At 37.6% G+C, this 21,695-nt stretch overlaps 2 protein-coding genes across 5 annotated transcripts; one reads left to right on the forward strand and one right to left on the reverse strand.

Annotated features, from left to right (window-relative positions):
• The first annotated feature begins 216 nt into the window (after positions 1-216).
• On the forward strand, positions 217-15,431 carry sstr3 (somatostatin receptor 3). 2 transcript variants are annotated; one of them, XM_007577965.2, is made up of 3 exons: positions 217-431; positions 12,388-13,240; positions 13,681-15,431. In XM_007577965.2, exons 2-3 carry the CDS (start codon positions 12,455-12,457, stop codon positions 14,353-14,355), a joined length of 1,461 nt encoding a protein of 486 aa, XP_007578027.1. In that variant the 5' UTR covers positions 217-431; positions 12,388-12,454; the 3' UTR covers positions 14,356-15,431. The 2 variants fall into 2 exon arrangements, with proteins under 2 accessions (XP_007578027.1, XP_007578028.1); XM_007577966.2 differs by lacking the exon at positions 217-431 and adding an exon at positions 9,464-9,932.
• A 79-nt stretch (positions 15,432-15,510) lies between these two features.
• LOC103156062 (protein CutA homolog) lies at positions 15,511-19,881 on the reverse strand. 3 transcript variants are annotated; one of them, XM_007577967.2, is made up of 7 exons: positions 19,783-19,881; positions 19,216-19,281; positions 17,523-17,671; positions 17,221-17,280; positions 17,058-17,103; positions 16,083-16,132; positions 15,511-15,887 (listed from the first exon to the last, which is right to left on the reverse strand). In XM_007577967.2, the coding sequence occupies exons 2-7, from the start codon at positions 19,276-19,278 to the stop codon at positions 15,788-15,790; spliced, it is 468 nt and encodes a 155-aa protein (XP_007578029.1). In that variant the 5' UTR covers positions 19,279-19,281; positions 19,783-19,881; the 3' UTR covers positions 15,511-15,787. The 3 variants fall into 3 exon arrangements, with proteins under 3 accessions (XP_007578029.1, XP_016519522.1, XP_016519523.1); XM_016664036.1 differs by lacking the exon at positions 19,783-19,881 and adding an exon at positions 19,354-19,721; XM_016664037.1 differs by lacking the exon at positions 19,216-19,281 and having other exon boundaries at positions 19,783-19,852.
• Between the last annotated feature and the right edge of the window lie 1,814 nt (positions 19,882-21,695).

The raw sequence follows: 21,695 nt of genomic DNA on the forward strand, positions 1-21,695 counted from the left end.
TTTTCTTGACTTTTCCCACCTGCAGCTGCGATACAAAGAGGGAAGAAAAAAAACTAATCAGTTGAGGTTCCGTTTTTTTGTGGAGAAAAAAAAATGCGTTTATTTTAATTAGGTGGCGTAAAATCTCAGCGGTTCCCATCTGAATCGTGGCTGGTGTAGGGGGGGAGGGTTGCGATTGCTGATATAATGGAAGTCCCTTACGAGCCGTGTGTGTGTGTGTGTCGACTCGGGGAGGAGGGTTTATGGGGAAGTCGAGTAGGTGAGCGGCATGGAGAGGTAGAGGAGGAAGAGGAGGGTGGGGGTCTCCTAGCATCCCTCAGCTGCACGCGGACGAAGCTCACAGATGAACGCGGCAGTTTGGACGTTCACTTTATTGTCGGTCCAACTCTGACTTCACGGAAACGGTGAACAAAACGACTATATGGAGAAAGGTATCTATGTATTTTTGTTTTTCATCATTCCAGTTTTCTGTTTGGTTGTATTGTTTTTGTTTGTGTTTTTTAATCATGTTTTATTCCACAGCGGATGTAAAACAATAAATCACAGGCGCTAGCTTCCCTTTGACGCTGGTTTATCGAGCATCTCAGAAGTATTATTTTCGCAGCTAATGTTTTCATGCGCCTCATTTTTTTTCTCCTTTTTTCCCTTTATCAACAAGTGACGTGGTTTTTTTTTTCTTTATTAAACTGGTTGTGAGGTCTTGAGAGTTTTTTTTTTTTCCTATCAAGTGTAAGAGTAATTCCGTCTTCATTCCTTCTTCGTTTAACCAGGCAGTAAAAATACACTCTCATCAGCTACTTAATTAGATATACCTGATAAAGCAGTGAATCATCCTGTCTCATGGCAGCAACTCGTTTAGGTTCTAGATGTGGGGAAGAATCGCTTAAGTTTAAACCAAGCATCAGAATGAGGGGAAAAAATGGGATTTAAATGACATTGAAGGATCAATGTCAGATTTCATAAACTTGCATATCTATTACACTGTACAGAAGATAGTTTAAAATATCCAGTGAGCAGCAGTTGTGTGGAATAAAATGCCTTGTTGTTATATGCCAGAGGTGAATTGACAGACTGTTTTAGAAAACTGAGGCTGCAGGTTAGTCAGGCTAACAGAAATGTGAGAGTAGCAGATTGGAAAACGGTTGCCAGAGCTGATGGGTCTCAATTTCTGCTGTAACATGCAGATGTATGTCAACATTTGGCATTAAACAACATTAAAGTCTGTAAGCATAATGTATTTTATCAACATTTAAAGCTGGTGTAATGGTGTGGGGGATATTTTCTGCACACGCATCGGGCCACTTGGTACAAAACGAGTCACATCCTACTAGTGTTGCTGCTCATGTCCATCCTTTCATAAACAGTGTACAGATCTGATGGCCACTGTGAGCAATATAATGTACTATGTGTGAGACTTTAAACCTTCTCAAACTTGTTTATGGAGAATATGACAGTCAGTGTATTGCTTTCCAACAATCACCAGATGTCAATACAATAGAACATCTTTTGAAATGAGGCAAAACATCACAGATGTGCATCTGATAAATTCACAGTAACCACGTGATCCTCTCTTCCCAATAGTGGACCAGAATGCCAGAGGAAAATGTTTTTTAAATCTATGAAATGAATTATGAAAGCAGATCTGAAGGTGAAATGTGATCAATGAGCACCTGACCAAGTGGACAGCGAGTGCATATCACTGGATATTCACTCATGACTGTTCAATTAATCTTAAAAGGCCACAACATGATGCCTTTAAGGATATTAAAGTGCAACATTGCAAGCTAACCCAGTGTTGTATTTCTCTAATATTTGCATTCTGATGTGCTAATAGTAATGTTAAATCATACACAGTCTTTCATAATCTCAGGATAAATTTTTCGGAGGTGCATCATTTGCATCGTGTTATGGCCATGAGCTGCTCTCAATCTAAAAGTGTTTTCACACCTGTTAGTTCAGCAGATTCGGCTTGATTGCATCATACATTTTCATTTTATTGTGGTTCACTTTCACACTGCACTGTGTCAAATGAACCAAACACTGAAAACCTGTTCCCCCTTTTGCTTGTGGTGGCGCTGCACCAAGAACCACTGAAGGAATCTACACAAAAACCACAGAAGACTCTGAACGCAGTTTCCTTCTTCACAAAGTGTAAACAAAAATGGACTAGCATCAGATTTTAGCAGTTGTAGACAAAGATTAATTTTTCCCCCACTAGTTATACACTCCTGCTTTGCTTTTGGTTGTATTTACCCAGAATGCTCTGCGCTGTTTGTAGGCAGACCAGAGTTCGATTGCGCATTCACACCTCCACAAACAAACTGGATTTTCTAGGCAAACGGACTGGAGTTGTATTAAAGCAGAGCTGGTGTGAATGCTTTCTTTAAAAGTGAAACTGACAGATATTGTGATGAGTTAGAAAGAGAGAGGTCAGGTTGATTAAATCCAGAGGAGGCAAGTGGGAACAGAGTGTGAAAGGAAAGTGAGAGAAGATGGGTTTGAAATGAAAAAATGAGTTAACCTACAAAAAAGCAGATTAGATAGAAAAACAGGGTATAGGAAGAGGAGCAGACCAGTCTTGGGACCACTTTCAGTCATTTGATTCCTCAATTGACTGAGTAGATCATTTCTCTCTCTGTGTGGTCTTCAGGTACTTTTTCTAAACGGGTAGAAAATCACAGATGAAATGTCACCAGTTCAGCTGCGTATCCACGGTGATTTGCAGAGAATGGATCATAAATGTCTCACTCCAAACTCTCTTCCCTTCTCCTGCACTCTGGTGACAAATCAAGGAGACTAATGGGGCATCAGGCGCGGTCTGAGAGGACGCGTCAGCCAGGTTAAAATATAAAGGAAGACAAAGAGCTAAATAAAAGAGGTTAGGAGCAAAAGGTAAGAGGGGCATAAATGAAGAATGTCCCAAAGAGACTTTTGTTTGGCTCACTTTGAGTTTTAAACTGTTAACTGAAGCTGGAATGAAACGGAAAACAAATAATCTCTGGTGACCCTTTTTTCTCCCAGCCTCTTTGACTGTCGTCAGCCGTAGCTGTGGGTAGATACAGAAGCTTTTTATTTAATTGCTCAACGTCCACTTAGTAGCTTTTAAAGCTTTTTACCCATTTTTTTTTCATCTAGTCAATTTGGCACAAATTTGTATGGATGCATGTGTGCAGAACATTGTGTGGGAAGACCAAAATAATTGTTGCTATTGTAGAATTGAACAGACAGTTTATGTATTCTTTTCTCTCATGTGCTGCGGTAAAACATATCAAATGTATATTGAGAGTTGTACTGTTTTTTTTGTTTTTTTTCTCTCCAGTTTTTGAACACGAGCCACCCTTCGGTGACGGTGTTTACCGTTTCCACCTGGAGATCAGCATGAAGATCTAGTGGGAGTATTGATCAGATTGTGGCAGATCTATGAGCTGCTGTCAGTCTTTGTAATGAAAAATGTGAAGCCGGCTGTGTGGCTGTAATGAAACTGGATCCAAACAACTGCAAATCCGGTAAAGGGATTTCAACAAATGCGGTAGACTCCCCTGGGGAATAAGACTGATAAGGACTGACTGATACGCCTGTTAGCTGATGTTGTCTCTTTCGTAGCCTACGTGTTTTTTTTCGTTCTTGGATGTAACGTCTTCGAACTTGCTTGCTTTGTCTTCTTGTGGCTACAAAATCTGCCTCACATGGTAAACCATGTTTCTGAGCCCTGGAATAGATATGAACTGCAGAGATTGTGTAATCTTTTGAGCTGCATTTTCTGAGAACGCGACAATCCTTGCAGTTGCTCGTAAAAGTCGGCATGCTTGAGAAGCATGACCCCACTTCTCACTGTTTGCTTTGCCAAACGGAACTCAGTTTCTCTGATAATGAGACTTAAGTAGAGCATTATGCTAGTTATGTAAATAATGGTTCTATTTACAGCACCTGGCAAAAGTATTCATAGCCATTCAACTTGTTTCTTCACTCTGCGATCCTGGAGCATTTTGTCACGTTATGGCTTCACATTTCAGCTGTACTTTCCCAGAATTTCCAAGAAAGTCGCAATTTTTTTGTCACGCACTCCCCAAATCTAAAGAAGATTGGTAAAATGTTCACCGTTAGACAAAAAAGACAAACACTGTAGGAAATAAAGCAAAAATGTGGTCAGACGAGACAAAAACGGCACTTTTTGACCTAATGTGTGTATAAAAAAACAAAACAAAAATACAATTAGTTTGCCACCCCTGCAGCATAGTGGTGGTAGCATTATGCTGTGGGTAAGGCCTTTCTTTTGCTGGAAACAAGAAATAGGCAAGACTTGATGAACAGATGCATTAAAAGATAAAAACAAGCCGATCCTGGAGGAAATCTGTTAGACACTCCAGACTAGGATGAGACTTGTTAATCAACTTTACTGGATTATAAATTGTAATTATTGTGATAAAACAATAATATTGTCATTTTGAGACCATTTCCAACTAATGTATTTATAATATTAGCACATTTTACAGAATTAACAATTATCCCACAAATTATTGCAATAAATTATAATACTGTTTTTTGCAGTAGGCGATGCACAACATTGTTTATGAGAATCATTTCTGCAGCTAAAGGTAATGTTTTGAGACCATTTTCAATATATTGATAATGGCATAATAATGCAAATTTGTCCTCTCAAAGGCTAATAAACTTTAATTTTGCACAGAACATTTCACTCTGGAACTGGAAGACATGTTAAAAACCATAAATAAAATAGATTATGGAGTCCCTGTAAACAGAAGTGGCCTTCAAAAATATTACTCATTAAAATGGAAATTGTCAACTTAATTGTAATTGGTTATGCAAATAATTGATTAGTTCTGTATCGCAGGCTTAGATGGAGATTCATCCTCCTGCAGGAAAGAAACTAAGTTTACAGTCAGAGCTAGACCAAAGCTTCATGTTAGAATGACCCAGTCAAAGCCCTGTGCAGATCGTACCGAGCCTGGTTTATTTCATAATGTAAAATGGGCAAACAAACAAAAACAAAAAAATCTGTCTCAATATGTGTGGAACTGCTAGGAACATATTCTAAAAGGTTTGGTCTTTAAAGACCAAACTGATAATCATCTGAAATGTTTTTGAACTGCAGGTTGCGATCAGAGAGGTGGATTTCATGCAGCGCAGGTGCATTGTTATGTAAAGCATATCCGTGAAACCCATGTTTTTCAGACCTGTTTCCATCTCTCAGAGAATACCTGCTAACAATAAGCCAGAGCGTCTAATGTTGGGACTAATCAAATTAACAAAAGCAGCACTAATTGAACCAGGCTTTATGATTCATAAATCACCAGATGCTGTCATTTTTTCCCCCAATTGAATGAAATGTACCATTAGCAAAAATGTCCCTTCATTAACAATGCATTGGCATCCAAGTGGTATTTTATTTATACTTGGGATATAATTAGTCACGATGCATAAATTAATTTTTCAGAATAAATGCATATCAGACAAGCACTTGTTTGATGTGGAGTCAGTCAGTCAGTCTGCGTCTTAATGATTATGAGGAATTATGCAAACATCAACAGTCAGGAAGCAGCATCGGTTTGCATTATTGTTAATGGAAAGAGGCTTCCCAGAAACAGAATTTATACACTGCAAAAAAATAAAATAAATTCATCCTTGATTCATAAAATTGGAGGGTTTAGGCTTTTTCTTTCCAATCAGAAAACAGTCTTGTTCAACATCAGTTTAAGCTTGATTTCTGATTTCCGTAGACTCCCATCTGTAGCAAACAAAGCAGAACTCAAAGCAGTATTATTTTGATAAAACAGTTAATTCTCTCTGACCTGGAATGTTGATTCAGAAAAGTTCAGAGTTCGAACATTTCAGCTGCCAGAAAGACATTCCTGTACAAGAGAAGATCATTAAAGTATCCGTATAAAAACTACAACTGGGTATTAAATGAGCAATGAGATGCAGAAGAATAGATCTGGTTAAATATTTCTCACTGTTATGGAAATGAACATTACCCAGAGTTGTATAAGTGTACCCCAGCAGCACCACTGGCTCAGTTCAAATAAACACTGAGCCAGTGCGACCTTGGTTGTCAAGAAACTCATTTCAAATGGAGGTTTTATATGAAAGACTTGTTTTACTGAAAGACTCATGCAGTAAAACAAGTTGTGGATGCAGTAAAACTGCTGTAACAAAAGGTGATGCATATATGCAAAAAACACTAATACCCCTGGAATGTATATCAGAGTTCAAACAGATTTCATGTTAACAACCTTTAAAACATATGCATATTTTGATGTTAAGAAAAAATAGGTTTCTTTTTTCTTAAGTATTAAAATCTAACAAAGAAAATGGTCATACATTTATATTCAACCTCCAGACTCAGTATTTTATTTTGCCACATTTTGCATCATTTTCAGCTTTTAAGGTGCGTTTCAACCAAGTTTACACATCAGGGGAAAAAAAATCTATTTGCAAAGTAGCTCAAGCTTAGTCAGATCGGATGAAGAGCATCAATGACAAACAACACAAACTTTGTTCAATTTAGATCTGGACTTTAAAACATGATTTTAATCCAAACCACTCCATTATAACTATGGATGGGTGTTTGTAGTCACAAACTTTTACTTGACTCAGTTGTTGATGCAGTATTTTCTGAAAATGATCCCTCACCCCCTATGGTGAACCTGCTCTGCAAGAACATCTTCCAAATTATTAATTTTGATTGAAAGGAGACATGTAATCTGTGATGAGTTGCAAAAATTAAGAGGTGCACGACCAGGCATGTATGATGGACAAAGATGGAGAAAATCAGATAAAAATGATACAGAAATGAAACACAAATAGACCACATAAAAGACAAATAAAGAACATTTTCAATTTTCCTTGTAAATCTTCTGTGAAAACGTAGACATTCAAGATCTCCTGTATAGCCGTCTGGTATATTATTAATTTGTATTAATGCTCATTACATTGATTACAGCGATCAATTGGTCTACAGGATAATTGCAGATATTAAAAGAAAGTAGAGTTGCATCGATTCCAGTTTTCTAGCTGATGATCACTGATCTTTATAAAACCAGCACTGCCAATTGTGATTTCGGAAGATACGCATTTTTTTATACTAAATATACCAAAATAATGGCCAAGTTGTCAGCAGTGGTGCTGACTGCTGTTAACCTGGTGGGCAGGTCTGCCTGTCAGTTGGTGAATGGTGTCACTTTCATGTGTAAGTTTTGGCTGACCATCGATCACCCAGATGTAAATCGGAGCTGATCGATCTGTGTATCCCTAAAACACAGCAATAACAAATACTTTTAAAGTGTTTGTCTATAGATCAGAGCTATAGCTGATCTTTGCTCTACTTGACAGACCTGTTGGTTTTAATTAAGTAAGGGGGGACATGCCAAATTCTTTGGAAGAATTTTGTGAACCATGTTTTATTCCATTTCCACTTCCACCACTTTGTGTTGATTTATCACATGCAGTCCAAATGAAAAATATAGAAGCCTGTTGCTGTATACCCTGATGGTTTATAGATGTCATTTTCAATCCTTTGCTCTGACTTGTGAAATTACAACGGTATAAAAACTTTGGGTCCAGTTCGTAAAGCTGAAAATTAATTCATCATTGCTTGACATAATTATCCAAGCACCACCTAGAAAGAAACACCGTTGTCCTCATGCTTTCCTGCCTTCCTCCAAACATGCTACCAGTATTATCTATACGTTATTTCCTACTAATACCGCATCTATTCAGCAACACTTTTTTTTTCCCAAACAAATGTATCCTCAAATAGAAGCGAGAAGAGTGCCACTTAGACATAATTTGAGCATGCTGCTGACGTTTTCACAGAAAGATGGTAATGTATTCACAAATAATTGCTGTCCCAGTCACTCCAAACAGCCAGCATTCATTTTCAAAATGTTTCCTTTAATCACCTTGCAGTCAAACAAAAGCTGGAAATTGGATATGTAAACTTGAAAAGTGAGGGCTGCGCTCCTAATGGCTGCGAAATCCTGTTTGTGAAATTTGTGACAGAGGATTCAAAACGTTAAAAATGGGTGAGACATCACAGAGCGAATATTAGTGTAATACCTAATATTACACACTTTATGCACAGCGGTTTTGCTTTGAAGCATAAGTGTTGCCGCCTGTTTATTACGTTACTATTTTTAATATTTGTGATGAACCGGGACCAGATAAGCCAGTAGAACGTCGCCCAAAGGCTCACGGGGAGACAAAAAGGTAATTCTATTAACGTTTCACTCCACCTTTTTTCCCCCCGTTATAAACAAATGAAAACTGTGAAAAAATGTTCCGGAACTGTTCTAAATTATTTTCTATCTACATGCAACAGAAGCACATGAGGCAAATTTAGCATCCAAGATGCATCGCTCACATGTCCTCTATCAGATGTCCTCTATCAGCGTTGCCTTTGTGGCTCAGTGTAAAGGGGGCAGACTCTTGAGTCAGCATTCATTCACGTTCCTATTTATCTCTTTGATTTGTTCCACACTAGGTCTTTTAAGCCTTGTCTTGACCTTATTTTACCATAGTAACATCTAAATGGATATTTCTTTTCCTGGATCTGGTCGTACAATGCGGCTGACACTGGGAGGAGATTCATTTTGGTTAGAAAGATTGTCCGTCTGTTGGTGTTGTGTTTCTCTGAGATTAGGATGGGATGGTGTGGCAAAGGCGTGTGTGTGTGTGTGAGAGAGACAGAGAGAGAGAGATGTGTGTGTGTGTGTGTGTTAATATGCCTGCAGCGTGCAAACACATCAAATGATTTCTACAGTAGAAATCATGTTATACGCGTGTACAATGTGATTTCTACACGTTACAGGAATATATGTCGCATACATTTTGAGCTTTTATGGTTTATTTGATCAATTCTTTTTTTGTTTAATATAACCTCATATATACCAAAAATGAAATGTCTAGATATAACCTCAATAATATAGGGTATACATTCCCTGTTATGGCTAAATGCCCCTTAGAAACATGACAACATGATTCTGTAACCATTGCTCAGCATGTTGTAAAATTCTTGCTGGATATTTGACCATTTTATGAAACTTTTCCCACTGGTAAAATTAACTTTATTTTCTTAGGTTACCAAGCACATACGTTAAGGGTGCCTACATTTATGACTGAATGGCATTTATTTAACTACTTCTCTTTTTTTAATCACTCAAATAAAGGCAATGTTGACGTGTAAATGTTTAATTAACAATCTAGTACACAAAAGTCCTTTATTTGAATCAGAATGACTAAAAGAGCATTTGAAGAGCTGTCCTAGAGTTTCATGATGTGAAGCAATTAGATTTGGAAATGTATTTCATCTACTTGTATTTCTGTTACTAATTTTTACTCTCCCCCTCCCCCCTTATTGATTTGCCAGGAGTAAATCAATAAGTGTAGACAAGGGGCTACTTGCTTCAAAATTATTGGTTAATTGGTTTTACTGTAGTGCTTCATTCAAGGTAAAGAAACAATCAATGAAAATGCTGTTTTCATTAATGCCCTGTTGTTGGTGTACCTGAGTGATTTTAGCCTAATCCATTTGAACCATGTGACCTCTTGTTTTTCTTGCTTTTTTTAGACATATAAAATATCTTTATCTCATCTCCTCACTGACAATCAGTATTATTGGCTTATTATAAATGTTTTTTTTCCCAGTGATCCTTTGCTTCATTGTCAGATTGATGCACCCTTCCTCCACTCCATTCACTTTTTTTTTTTTTTTTTTTTACCCAAGACAAAGGATCATGAGTTCCTGTAATTATCTCATCAGTAGTCCCTGCTATACATCACACCATCCAGATCCCAATCATCTCTCCCACTCCCAGCCCCACAGTCACCAATGACTCATTTGAGGGGATTTTCCATCCAACTTACAGCATCATCCTGTTTAAACAAATACGTCTTCAGGGGTTGGAGCACCAGAGGTACCCATATGTTTTTTCCCGACCTCCTTTCCATTGCAAGTTCTCTGCAAGTAAATCGAGATACTCATTTTCTTGCCTAGATTTTCTAATTGCACTCTTAGCAATAAAGATGGCGATGGTGATAAAACTAAACAACTATTGAATTTGCATTGAGCTGTGTGAGTTAGTATAGCGGTTTAATTCGTTTAAAGCTAGTTTTTAGGTGTTTATTTGTGGCATTTATTCCTCCGTTCTGAGGCCAGGATCATATTTCCTCCTTCTGATCAGGTATTTTAATCCAAAGAAAGAAATAAAGTTAGATGATGGGGCCAAATTTTATTTGGGCCTTCTGCAGTCATATTTTGAAGAAAAAAAAAAAAACTTTTAAGAACGTGGTAAAATGTACTTACATGGAAGTATTTATGAATGTGCATTTATTTCTGTTTGCATTGCAAATCTTATGAAGAGAAATTATTAATACAAGATAATAAGGGAAGTAGTTCTTCATTAAGGTGTTTCAGCTTAAAACGTGGGGAGTTAATTTTGCATTTAGCATTTTTTTTATTAAGAAAAACAACAATTAATACCAAATATTTTAAGGTAACTGTTCTGTTTTAGTGATTAACACCGTAGGAAATATTGACATTATCATTATTATTATACTTTCCTGACCCTGTCCATCTCCTGCAGTGTAATTTTCCCTTGTACATTTACCCCATATCTGCATGTAGCCACGGTTGTGTAAACTTTTTTCTCTCCATAGGTCGGTGCATCCCGTTTCCAACGCTGAACCAATTATTAGTGGTTGCTGTAAGGGACGAGGGTGTGCCTGTGGGTGGCATAGTAGTTATTAAGAAGCAGAGGATGGCTTTATAAACAAGTCTTAGGCTAATCAGACTAAGTACTTTGAGTGGTTGTGTCGTCGCCGGTTTGTTTTTGTTGTGACGGAAGGAGGGCCGGTGCAGCTGATCAGCGTTTTAGTATGCGACAGGAGGCCCCGCAGACATGACGGCAAACTTTTCAAACTTTTTTCCTGTTGTTAACATCAATGTCTTCCTCGGTTCTTTTTTATCTACAAAAACCTGATCTATATATGTTAATATCTACTGATTAGAAAATTTTTATGAGTTTGTTGTGCTATGATAAAAGACTAATTTTGTCCATGTTAGGCATCAGGTAATATGTACTGCCTTCAGTTAAAATAGTGCAAGCTAGTTTATTGTCTCTATTAAAACTTTAAGTAGGCCAGACACTCAAAACATAACTCTATGCAACATGGGGCCCTGCTTGTTGCCAACACCTCTGCAACTTCAGAAAATAAAAAATGAAAACAAAGCAATTTCTAACACTTTGAGACTCACATTGGGGAACGTCCCCAGGAGAGTAACACTTTCTAAAATAATAAATGTCAATTATTCTCTGATTTCTTCTTTAATTTCTTCAAACCAAAGAAATGAAAGAAGAAATATGTTGGTTTTTTAGATTTTTTTAGACTACTTCCCATTTCCAGTCAGGTTCTATTTAACCAACTTATTTATTCTACAACCTGGCAGTCATCAGGTTTGGCTGTGGTTTGTTCAAATTTAACTCGGCTGTCAAAAGGTTCTGCTTAATCACAATTAATTCATGATTTCACACTTTTCCATGGTGCAGGTTGTTTTTTTGGGGGGGATTTTTATCTGAATGAAATCACCATTTGATAACTGCAGTTTTAACTATCGCAGGTTGGGGAAGGGCAAAAAACAAAGACAAGAAATCAGCACAAATTTACACAGTTCTGTTATTTCTAGCCAATCTGATTGATTTCTGATGTTGTGATATTCTGTAGCAGGAGTTTAGTAACTCAGAGCTGCATTATACACCCTGGATAAGTGCTACACAAACATAGGAGTAGTGCAATTATAACAATAGATCTCAACATGCTGAAAGCTTCAACTGGCTCACATGGGAGTGATTTTCCTTTGACGACTTTTGGGGACAATCATAGACTGTATATGATACATTGAAATGTCCGTCTAAGACTGACAGGTGTGGAAAAAGGGGGAAAACAAGGTAGTGACAACATTGTCCGTACACAATAGAACAATGTAATGTAGACCTTTAACCCAAATACAGAAGAAATGGCCTATGGAACAGGGGATGAGATATAAACTGTTATATCTCAACATGAGCTCATAGTTATGAGCTCATGTTGCATAACACAATTTATTCTCTTGATTTTGGACCAATATCCAAAGATTTATAGATAGTCTATGTTTGAATAATAATAGAAGTTTAGGGAGTAAGAATTTAATATGGTCTCCTTTATTTTGACTTTTCACTTGGAAGGCCTGGAAGCCACCAATTAGTATATACAATAACTTTAGTTAGCCTTTATCAAATCTTCAACTAAATATCAAGTTACATTTTTGATGTAACAAGCCCTTTAGAAGGTCTTCAAATATTCTGAAAGTTTTCTTTCTTCTTTTCCTTGTAGGGCTACTGATGTGTCATTGATGGGATCCCACAGGCTTGACTAATGTGTGATATCTTTTAAAACCTCAATGGAGCTCATCCAGGCCAGCCAGGTTCCCCTAGTGCCGCAGGAAGGAACCACTGCTGCCTGGAACAACAACTCAATCCTTCTCTACTACCGCCCGTTGCTCTCCGCCGCCCCCTACCCACCACTTCCCAGCATCAGTCAACCTGAGGAATCTTTAATATTTAACAGCAGTTGTTTAAACTCTACTAAAAGCACACCCACGTCCCTCCCTGGGTTGGCAGGAATCTTCATTCCTCTTATTTATGGCATAGTGTGTATAGTTGGCTTACTGGGAAACACTCTGGTCATCCACGTCATCGTAAACTACACCAAGAATGAGTCGGTCACAAACATCTACATCCTCAATCTTGCCATCGCAGATGAACTTTTTATGCTAGGTTTGCCCTTTTTGGCTGTGCAAAACGCTCTCCTCTCTTGGCCCTTTGGCTCACTGATGTGCCGTGTTGTGATGACAGTGGACGCCTTCAACCAGTTCACCAGCATCTTTTGTCTCACTGTGATGTCAGTGGATCGGTACTTGGCTGTCGTCCACCCCATCCGGGCCTCCTGGTGGCGACGCCCCCATGTAGCAAAGGCCATCAGTGCCACAGTTTGGCTGGTGTCCTTTGTGGTGGTGCTGCCAGTGGTGGTCTTTGCCAATGTTCTGAAGGATGACGGGAACTGCAGCATCGTGTGGCCTGAACCAGCCGAAGTGTGGAAAACATCTTTTATTGTGTACACGTGCACTGTTGGCTTCTTCTGTCCTTTGCTTGTCATCTCTTTATGCTACCTGCTGATCATAGTCAAGGTACGACCTTTCCCTAAGTTCCTGCGCTCCTTCAAATATCCACTTCTTTACGTCCTTTTGGACTTGGTGAGATTACTTAATTTTATAAGTTCCTAATATCTTTTACTGCTTAAATAAATTAAGTAGACCTAAGCTCTTCTACTACTTCAAAAGAAATTCTAGGGTAAAGATTGAGAAGCACCATTAGATAATTCAAGATTTGACTCTTTTCAATGTCGCTGTTTATGTCTCTGAAATGTAAATAATTTTGGGTACTACCTGGTCTACATTAACTTTCAAAGAAAGTGCTGGAAAAGACAAACGAAAGAAGGAGCTCCCCAGTCCAAAAATATGACCGTTAGGTTGATTGGTCTTTCTAAATATTCCTCATTCCTCAGTTACATTTTGAATGAGAGGAATAAAGAACAAGTTCCTTGATTTCTTTTTCTTTCTCCTTGCAGGTGAGGAATGTTGGGAGGCGGACCCAGACCACATCCTCCAGACGTAGGAGGTCGGAGCGAAAAATCACACGAATGGTGGTGGTGGTCGTAGCAGTGTTCGTTTTCTGTTGGCTACCGTTCTATGCCCTCAACATCCTAAACCTTCTCGTGGTCCTCCCCGGAGACTTCAGGGGGCTCTACTACTTTGTTGTCGTGCTTTCATATGCAAATAGCTGTGCCAACCCCATATTGTACGGTTTTCTGTCAGACAACTTCAAGAGAGGCTTCAGGAAGGCCTTGTGCCGCGCTTCACGCAAGGTGAAGAATAATGAAAAGGCTGGCACTGAGGTACAGCGGCCGACGGAGGAGTGGGGTGGGATCGTACTCCTATCGCAGAAGAGAATCACCAACACCCACGGGAAATATTGTGGTGAAAATGATGTACTGGAGGAAGTGGTTGGAGCAGAGGGGGGCTTGCAAATGAGAGAAAGGAGCAGATTATCACATAAAGGACAAAACTCCAAAGCAGAAGATGATGGTAAATCCCCTGTTATGCAGAAAGCTAATCCTGAACCGACTCCAGGTGATGATGCTCTTGAGGTAGCTCATTGTAAGGCCAATAAAAGTCGTAACAGGAACTCACAAACTGAAGAAGCCACAGACAAAAACTCTGTGCTCGATATCAGCTACCTGTAAGAGTTGGTGACAGAGCCTGCCATTTACATTGTGCAATTCTTTAAAGTTTAGAGACTGTCTGTTTTGATGCAAATGTTTTTATACGTGATGTAACTAACTTTGAGATGTCAACCCATCAAAATCTGAGATAGGACTTTTACTTAAATGTGACATGTTGAAAGACCCTCATTTTGGGGAAACTGGTTGAAGTATTTCAGTTATTGCTGCTTTTCCCTCACATTTTCAGTATTATGACTGTAAATTCCCTTCAGACTGACAGAAGGTTAGACTTTTGACAAAGAGGCTCACCAGGCTGATGAAACTGCTCACCTTTATATGGGGAAGGCTTTATTACAGCAAGTACTGCTGGTACTTTAAAGGCGATTTTAACTTTTAAACAAGGAACAACTTGTGCTGAAAAGGCTCATACACTGTATGAATCATGTTCTCAGTGGTAGATGGCAGATAATGATTGACCGACTGTGACATGGAACAAAAATGTCAAGTGTTCAGCTGCTACATCCTTCAAGAGAAAGTATTCAATGTACAGACCTGAGCGTTTTGTGAAACAGCATGCAGATTGAACTGAGCATTATTAAATGTCAGGCATATATTTTCACAAAAATCAACTATTTGCCATAATTTATGATGAAAGATATGGAGTAAGAGTAAAAGAGAGTCTCTTAATACGGTCAATTAAAGTCTGTTTTCCTTCAGGTTGAAATGTTTTACATGATATTGCAGTAGCATACCATTAAGGTTATGTTTAAATATCCTCTGTATGACTGTGCTGAGATAAAGGAACTTGAATAATTAAGTGTTGAGAAATAATTAAGCTTTTAAAGCTTAATTGATACAGAAATGTTTACTTCATTATCGCCTGGATCAGTTAAATTATTTCAGTGTTATGGTCAATATAGTAATATTGTATTTTGCGGTGAAATATGTATTTTATGAATTATTTAAAACTTATAGATAAACCAGAATTAACATATTAGGTATAAAATATGTAGTAGACATTCTGTGTGAATGGTGATAAACAAGATAAAGTGTTTTGTGTGTTGACATTGCACTCAATAAATGGGAATACCTTGTGATGTAAGCTTTGTCACTAACTGTTTTTAAGCTGAGTGGGCCAACATTGAATATAACAAATGACAAAGCACAAAATAATTATATTGGAAAAATTTATTTTACATTTCAGACCAAGAAAACGGCAATAAATTGTTTCCTACAGGTCAAAGCAGCAACCATTTAATTTCAGAAATGAAACAGATGCTGCCCTCTAGTTGTAAGAAAGCATATTGGGTTTATAAAACTTAAATGACACCTGTAGTTTTCTTTGATTTTTTTTAGATTTTTTTTTCACAATTATCACTTTCATCTATGTTTTCTGCAGTTTGGTAAAAGTTGCATTGTTTTTTTTTTTTCACATTTCCCCATCCATCTATTTCTACTCAGGCACAACATCTCCTATCCACTTGAGGTAAGGTGGGTTTCCCTGCTCAATAGGCAGACTGATGACCTCGGCCACCTCGTAGGGATGGTTGGAGCTGGTGAGGAAAAACAACCATTTCATTTACAGTCAGCACATTGCACTACGCACCACACGTCAACACCAGTACTTAAGGTTGTACTCTTTGACTGCATAAACGATGGCAACTAATGGACCAGATAGAAGCCATAATTATCCTGTTAGATTTGACTGCAGCAAACGGTCAAAATTTGACAAAAAAATAAAAACATACCGGACATATTCAGCAAGAGCAGGCACTCTGGAACTTCTTGTTTTGATCATCTAAATGGGAAAGACACAACGTCATATAGATTTTATAAAAACATGTTATTGTTATCTGGACACAAGTGCTAATGATGTCAAAATGCTGAGCAGGAGCTAATGTTGAATAAAGTTTGTCCAGCTGTTTTTTCTTTGTTGAGCAGAAAATATTAGCAAATTGTACTGTAGCTGATTTCTTAAAAATCAGTTGGGTTAAACATATACAGTATAAATATATTAGTCATATTAAAACTAGTGTAGCTAGGGTTTTATCTAACACATTAGACTCCACTTAAGACAACTTTGAAATCATGTGCACTATTCCATCCTCTATTTGCTATACACACCAAAATGATGCATTTTGCTTTAAACTGCCTTAAAATCAATGAAATGTAGAGATCAATCATGAAACAGAAATAATCTGATGTAAGTAACATCTGTCATAACTTGTTTACCAAATGTGAGTTAAAACTTGATATTCTGCATGAGAAGCCATTATGGAGGTGTTTTTAATGATGCCTCATTAATCCTAACCCTAAGTGTAATGCAACAGATGTCTGATTTTGAAGGCATTAAGAAATCAACTCTGACTTATTCTTTTTCCCATTATTGTGGCTTTTAGCTAATAGAAATAAATTTACTGATTTTGGCTGACCTAAAAACCGGAGAGGTTTGGTCTGATTTAACTTCAGACATTGAGGAGAAAATAGAGAATCATGTGTCTGTTTCAGAGTGTGCAACATTCTAGTTTAAGCTGTATTTCATCACAAATTTTGTATCTTCAGATTTTAGATTACTATTTTATATCCACATGTGCTGCATATGTTGTAAATATTGTATTTACATTAAACAAGTGTTTGGGGGGGAAGAAAAAAAATCAATGTACTTAATGTGCTATGGTTTCAATTAGAAGTGAGGATTTTAAAAAGTCTGAGTCAGCACTCACCAGAAGCACTTCATTATCCTCTTCGATTTTTCCCTGCCATTCATATCTAGAAAAAGATATAAAAGACGAGGCCAAAATTATTTTTTAAATCAATAGGGAATAAAATATGTCGCGAAAACTTCACCTTTATAGAAAACTGAAAGACAATGAGGTGAAAACTTACACCGATTTTATCGCTGGGACAATGTTCACACAAGCAGCCAGTTTCCTTTCCACAATCCCCCTGGGGGATAATTGGAAACAATAAGCAACTGTATGCATTAAAAGGTAAATATTTAAAATTACACATAAATATATACATGGACAAAATACAACATATTGTCAACTGCGTGGTTAAAAGAGTTTAAACTTTTTATCCATACATAAATACCATATTAAACTATTGAGGACAGTTTCATAAGTTACCGACTCGAAGGAGTTTTTTTTCTCTAATTATTGAATCAGGCATTTAGAGCATGGGCTCACCTAGCCAAGTCTTTAGCTACAGTGTCATTTGGACAGGTGACGAAGGCAGCAGAGTGTGTTCCCGACATGTACGTCTCGGATGCCATGGAGAACGCTCGCAGTCCAACAGACCTCAGCAGCTGGAACATAAACACACTCAGGAGCGCCGTCTGAAATACACAACCCCACACAGCTGGGAATAAAGATCAATACTTCAGGTTATTGTCCTGCAGCATGACTCAAGTGGGTTTGAGATTAAGGTCACAAACTGAAGGTTAGACATTCTTCTTCTAGACCGTCTGGTAAAGCAGGTTTCGTTACGTAGAGAAAGTCCTCCAACTCCTGAAGTAACAAAAAAGCCTCAAAGCAGTGGACCTGCCACTTCTATGTTTGGTTGTATTTCTAATGTTCTTTTTCAAAAATATGTTAGTCTGCGCTGGATGTTATGGAGCAAACACAATGTAAGAAGTTTCACTTTTACCCCAACAACCTTGAAGATCTTTCAAGATGCGTTTGGCCTCCGTTTTCTTTTTACTCAATGAGTTTTATACCCCAGAACCCTCAATTTCTGCTCAGACTCTCTCATTGGTTAATAATGATTTGCATCATCAATTAAACTGAGACATCAGTTTAGTAACTGATGCTACAGTGTAAAGTGAGATTTGCGCTGCTTTAGATGTTGCTCTGAGTTTGTTTTGTCACTTGCTGGATGAGGTTTTGATATAATTCTGGCCAGCTAGCTACTCCTGGAAAGGTTTCCTATTCGATATTTCTGTGGATATGGCTCACTGTGACTCGCTCGAGTCCCTTCGGATGGCTTTGTAACCCTTTCCAGACTGATGGACGTCAGTAAGTTTGCTTCTACTCTACTCTTGCATTTCTTTAGCCATGAGTGTTAGTATTTGAGATCTTTGGCCTACTTCATGCTTTCAGAAAGGTTGTGTATTAGTAATTTCTAAGTGTGCATCAATAAATTGGCCTCAATTTTTTAAATTAATATTATTATTTCTTTTTTGGGGGTGTGGGGGTAATGGCCGATCCCTACATGAGAAACCAATTTTATAGTATTAAAAGTTACAGTAAATAGAAAAGGGGGGGACGGGACGGTATTAACCAAAATAGAAATCAACAAATCAGGCTTTTTAAATTTCGGTGCATCCCTTTTTCTGAATTCTAAAGGTCAAATTCCTCACATAAGGTCACGTTTTCACATAAGACTGTTTTGGTTTGAACAGCCTTTTACCCAATATATTAAATCGCCATTTAAAAATTGTTTTAGTATTTACACAGACAATATTTATTTAATATTAAAATTTGCTTGAGGATCCAAACTATTTCAATGTTATGGAGTTCCATACAATGTGGCAAAAAAACAAAACAACAAAAAACAACTGAATAACATGAAGAGTAAATACACTGCTCAAAATAATAAAGGGAACACTCAAATAACACATCCTAGATCTGAATGAATGAAATATTCTCATTTAATACTTTGTTCTGTACAAAGTTGAATGTGCTGACAACAAAATCACACAAAAATCATCAATGGAAATCAAATTTATTAACCAATGGAGGCCTGGATTAGGAGCCACACACAAAATTAAAGTGAAATGTTCCCTTTATTTTTTTGAGCAGTATACATTTTCAGAGCACAACATGACGTTATGCCTGTAGTAAGAGGTAAAAATGAAACGTCTGCAACATAAATTCTCACCAAAATCAGAGATTTTAAGGATCCACTCTGGAATGTCTCTGCACCGGGCACTCCAATGCGCATCGCCTGTGTAGATATAAACTGTTTTCACACGCACGATTCTTGTATCATAGTCTTGTTTCATTTGCCAACACGTACTTTCTCAAACCGATTATTTCCAACAGACGACAGTAGTACAAGAAATGAGTTGCCAATCTATGTGACTGTGCAGGTCCTGGGTTTGAATACATTCATTCTCCCTTACGTCTTATTCATAAAGCTTGAAACGGAGTTATGTCGCTTCACAAGCCTGACATCACAGCGGTTTGCACTACATGCAAACTACAGCACAATACATGAAAAGCGCGTTAATGTAAGACTTGCAGGCGCTGCACATTAACTCCAAATCAGAAGTAAAGGATTCAAATATGACACGCATGACGAAAGATAAACAGTTCAACAAAAAAGACCCACTAACGACAACAAGGCAAAGAGAAACTAGAGGACACCGCAGCACTACATTTATACTTTTTAGAAAAAGAGAAATGTTTAAAATGTATTTTTTCTTTGTTTCTTGAGCAACTTTACCTTACGACAGTCCCACTCTCCCCCTTTCTTGCTGCCGCAAATTGTGACAGTGGTATGTTTGTGAAACCGTCGTAAATGAGCCGTCACCTGCTCTCTCTGTAAAAGCAATTTTCACATCAAGGAAAACAAGAATAAAACAAATGAAATTATTTAAAGTTAACATGATTGTTTTTTAAAGCTCAATGACATGACAGCTATATATTGCGTTTATGTATAGTTTTGCGGCATAAAGTGTGCTAATAAGACAACATAAAGATAGATAGACAGTCTAAAATCTAGAATAACTAAAAGCTTAACACCGTGTATAAAAACGAGGATATATTATTGGATTGAATTTAACATTTATTTATTTATTTATCTGATGCCTAATTACACTTTTAGTAAAAGCAGAAATGACATATTTTGCCTTAAATTATTTTTTCACAGTTTTAAAATTTGCTCAGTCAAATTATACTATTATAATTACTATTAGACAATTTTTAGTGATTTTAAAAAATTGTTTCAGTTTATACCTTTCTATTATGTATATAAACAATATTATTGCTTTAAAGGCATAATGTTAAAGACATAATCAGGAAATTGATTTAAAATGCCAATTTTAAAAAGTGACACAAAATCTACTAATAAAGTGACTCTAATGAAACTTGCCTCAGGCCTTGTTTAAAAAAATACTTCTGAAACTTTTGTGACCAGTTAGAGGCAACGAAATGGAGAATGTATCCGACTTTCTTTAAGCAGCAAATAAACAGCATATGATGTAGAAATATACACTATATGAATGTTTCTGATATACTGATGTGCATAAATTGTCGTTGGTGTGTACTGGCTAAGACATACTATGGCTAGAATGATGTAAAATAACTGATTACACAACAATGCAGAGTAATGATTTACAAACACACACATTTTACATCTTTATTACATATATAAATATGTACAGTATAATTGGTTCTCCAACTGAGGACTTTGGGGTCAGGAAGCTGCAAGGAGAAAGTTACATTCAAAGAAGTATTGAAAAATTCCAACAGAGAGCTAACACTACAGCAAACAGCCACAAGATGGCAGCTTTTACTCAAAATACAAGATTTCTATCTTTTCTTTTTTCTTTTTTTGATTATCATGATGTCTGATATGGTAGCTTGCTTATATCAATTATATTCCTATAGATACAGTGAACAGGTTTCTGTTTTGAAGTGTCACGCATCCAAAATTTATTTGTAGTTGTGGATTTACGGACAGCTCCTGCTCCTAAAAGCAACAGCCTTAGCGAATTCGCCCACGCTGCCCTGTCTTTTGTTTCATCCTTGATTAAAGAAGAAGACAAGCATTGCACCTACACTGGTGTTTACACACACACACACACACACACACACACACACACACACACACATGCACAAACATTTCACATGAACACTTGGAAGAAGATGGGCCTGAGCTGCAGCTGATGTAAGAAGTGAACCAGGAACTGCTGGACACACATGAAGACAAAGCAGGGAGCGTTAGATGAGCTCGTCAGGGTTTTGCAACGAAGAGCGTTGGTGGTGGTGGTGGTGAAGATGGTGGGTGGGTGGGGTAGATTTGTTCCCATGGAAACTGTGCAGTCAGCACATCTGTACGGGTTATGCGCTGTCCTTTCGTATTGGAATCCTGCGGCCTCTCGCCACCTCAACCGGACATGACAGTGTGCTCTCACATGCAAGAAAATAATAATAATAAAAGAGCAAACACAAACTGTCAATCTACACACATTCTCGCGAAGAAAGCATCCCCTAACTTGGCGCTTTGAATTCGGAGGATGGTTCTTTTACGAATTGAAACCACGCCTGTGTGCATTTATTACAGAAATGTAGCAGCGACCCAAACTGGGAGGCTCCTGTTCCTCCAGCAGGCTTCCTCTCTGATTTTGCTCCTGT

This window comes from Poecilia formosa, unplaced genomic scaffold, assembly GCF_000485575.1.
Source record: "Poecilia formosa unplaced genomic scaffold, Poecilia_formosa-5.1.2 Scaffold462, whole genome shotgun sequence".
Classification (NCBI taxonomy): domain Eukaryota; kingdom Metazoa; phylum Chordata; class Actinopteri; order Cyprinodontiformes; family Poeciliidae; genus Poecilia; species Poecilia formosa.

Excerpts from the sequence above, each read along its gene's own strand:
- LOC103156062 (XM_007577967.2), bottom strand. The coding sequence starts at position 19,278 with ATGCGCATTGGAGTGCCCGGTGCAGAGACATTCCAGAGTGGATCCTTA. Across the intron at positions 17,672-19,215 it reads CCTTAAAATCTCTGATTTTG|ACGGCGCTCCTGAGTGTGTT; the intron begins GTGAGAATTTAT and ends TGTGTATTTCAG. Across the intron at positions 15,888-16,082 it reads GCTCTTGCTGAATATGTCCG|CTCCAACCATCCCTACGAGG; the intron begins GTATGTTTTTAT and ends TTTCCTCACCAG.
- sstr3 (XM_007577965.2), top strand. The coding sequence starts at position 12,455 with ATGGAGCTCATCCAGGCCAGCCAGGTTCCCCTAGTGCCGCAGGAAGGA. Across the intron at positions 13,241-13,680 it reads ACCTGCTGATCATAGTCAAG|GTGAGGAATGTTGGGAGGCG; the intron begins GTACGACCTTTC and ends TTCTCCTTGCAG.